Source organism: Microchirus variegatus (genome assembly GCF_963457635.1).
Source record: "Microchirus variegatus genome assembly, chromosome: 8".
Lineage (NCBI taxonomy): Eukaryota > Metazoa > Chordata > Actinopteri > Pleuronectiformes > Soleidae > Microchirus > Microchirus variegatus.
This window is the reverse complement of record NC_139809.1, coordinates 8,805,916-8,808,184: the sequence shown is the minus strand read 5'-3', so window position 1 is coordinate 8,808,184 and position 2,269 is coordinate 8,805,916. Positions and strand designations below refer to the sequence as shown.

Genomic DNA, 2,269 nt, shown 5'->3' with positions numbered 1-2,269 from the left:
GGAACCAGTCCTGAAAAATATCTGTCACAGTCCAAAGACTTTTATGAATGGTGATTTGTGGTTTATAGCTCTAATCCTGAGGCATTTTCCTTGAAATGCTTAGAAAGAAGAACACATGCTACAAGCCCGGTATGAACAATTTTAATATCCAGATTTTCTGAAAACAAGCATACTTATATAAAGACTTTACACTGTACATTCTGGTCATTTTGATACATTCCATTGAAAACAACAATAGAGAAATATGAGTGAACAACCCAAGAAAATATGGATTGTTTTGAATTTGGTGAATCACAGCAGTACAAATAGAACTTGAAGTAGCTGCATTCATTATTAAAACTGTACATACAGATGGTAAATTACAAAATGTTCTCTGCTACTTCTTTAATTGGCTCACTGGCTGTGTGGTCCATAAACTGATAGTTCTTATGATGAGCCATTCTTTCTGATTGGCAGTAACTACTATTCGAACACACTCGATGTCAAAGCCGATCTTATGGTCCACGTTGGTAACCTCAATGTTTCCGCCTTTAAACTCCCCTAATGTTATGTAGGATGCACACTGCCTTCCATGCTTAGTTTCCACAGATCTCTGCCCCACCTCCACAGCTCCGTGATGAAGAATGTCATTCTGACGATCGTCTGTACCTGTGACAATTTTAATTCTGCTGATTTTAGCTGGTTTACTGAAGATAATGATAAAGAAATCTCCAGTGCAGGGAGGTTTCCCCCAGAAATATTCATCAGCTATACTACTGTAAGCCTTTGTGGCATCGTAGTTTTCAAAAACATTTATGTTTGTGTAAAGGCCGGCAGGGGGGTTGTCAGGAATGTCTATGGAGTCTTCCTCAAAGTCGTCATCCTTCAGTTTGTTCTCTGCTCCTTTATAGGAAGAGTAGTAACCCATGTGTTGGAAAAGTGAGGGCTTGAAGCGGATCACGTCCTTCTGAGCGAGCAGGCCTCTGAAATGGATGAGGAGCCAGTCACAGGGCATTTCCTGGTAGAACATGAGAAGGAAATGAGCCAGGCGTGGAAGGTCTCTGGAGTGATACAGCTTGCCGATGTAGCCCAGCTTGGAAAACTCCAGCATCACCCAATAGGAGCCCTCTCTGGAGGTGATCACCTTCTTCAGCGCTGTCAGGAAGTTCCTGGAGCAGCGCACGTCATCCTCCAACATCATGTAGAAGTGAGAGAGGTTCGTGCAGAAGTTCAGGAGGAAAGCGTAGTCAACGTTCTGCTTAGAGCGGAAACGAACTCTGTCTTCAGGGTCATTGTAGTTCCTTTTTAACCCATCCAGAGATGGATAATACTCCTCCGGAGCCTGGATCACCAGGAGGCGTCCGGCGATGATGTGGTGAGCAAATTTCCTGGTGATTTCCTGCACCAGGTTCTCACACCAGACCAGGTCAAAGTCTGCGAGGTGGACCACGACTACTATCTCTTTAAGTTCCTCATAACTGGACTGATCAAATATGGACTTGATAGTTTCCAGAAGATAATTTCCCTTTTTCCTCTTGACAGATGACAGACCAATGGTAAGATACTCTGTGAACACAAAACACTTGAGTCACATTATTTTGCCACTAAATCCTAAAATACTTCTTGTTGTGTTATAAAAAATACCTACTTTTGCGTGTCAGAGGAATCCCTGCAAGATATCGGTATGTCACATTGATGGCCCCAGAGAAATTGGACAAGTCTCTAAATGTGTGGACATATCTTTCAGAGTTTGCAGGATGCATCAGCGTCTCCCCCAGTTGTCTCTTTTCAGCCTCCTAAAATTACAGGTAAACACGCTGAGCTGAACAAAAAAGACAACACACTCGACGAGCATCATCATATTTAATAAATCTCATAATGAGAAACCTACCAGAACATATCCACCATCCATGTACAGGTTAAAGAAGAGCAGAAACGTGACGAAGAAGCCGAGGAATGGGAACATGGACCGTTTCCTGAAACACCTCATCTTGTCCATGGACTTCCATATCAGCCTCATGATCACACCTCTCGCTGCAGGAAGTCAGAGACAAACAGCAGCCCGGTTATTCAGTGGATATTAAAATGACACAACTGGCTGACCTTACATTTAAAATTCTGATCCTTGTCATCACTCAGGTAAGACCACTGATTACTAAAGATTAGTATCGACCTCTTTGAGCAGAATAACAAAGACTTCATCACCTGCTTCCAAAGAGCAGGTTTGTTGTTCAACTTATTTTTAAAGCAAATTATGTCCAACATCCATCCTCAGGAGTGTAGATGGAGT

At 42.5% G+C, this 2,269-nt stretch overlaps 1 protein-coding gene across 1 annotated transcript; it reads right to left on the bottom strand.

The window, feature by feature from the left end:
* Positions 1 to 376: 376 nt before the first annotated feature.
* LOC310930587 (alpha-1,3-mannosyl-glycoprotein 4-beta-N-acetylglucosaminyltransferase C-like) lies at positions 377 to 1,999 on the bottom strand (the record flags this gene model as incomplete). Its single annotated transcript, XM_083893619.1, has 3 exons — positions 377 to 1,545; positions 1,628 to 1,775; positions 1,871 to 1,999. 3 exons carry the CDS (start codon positions 1,997 to 1,999, stop codon positions 377 to 379), a joined length of 1,446 nt encoding a protein of 481 aa, XP_083749745.1.
* Between the last annotated feature and the right edge of the window lie 270 nt (positions 2,000 to 2,269).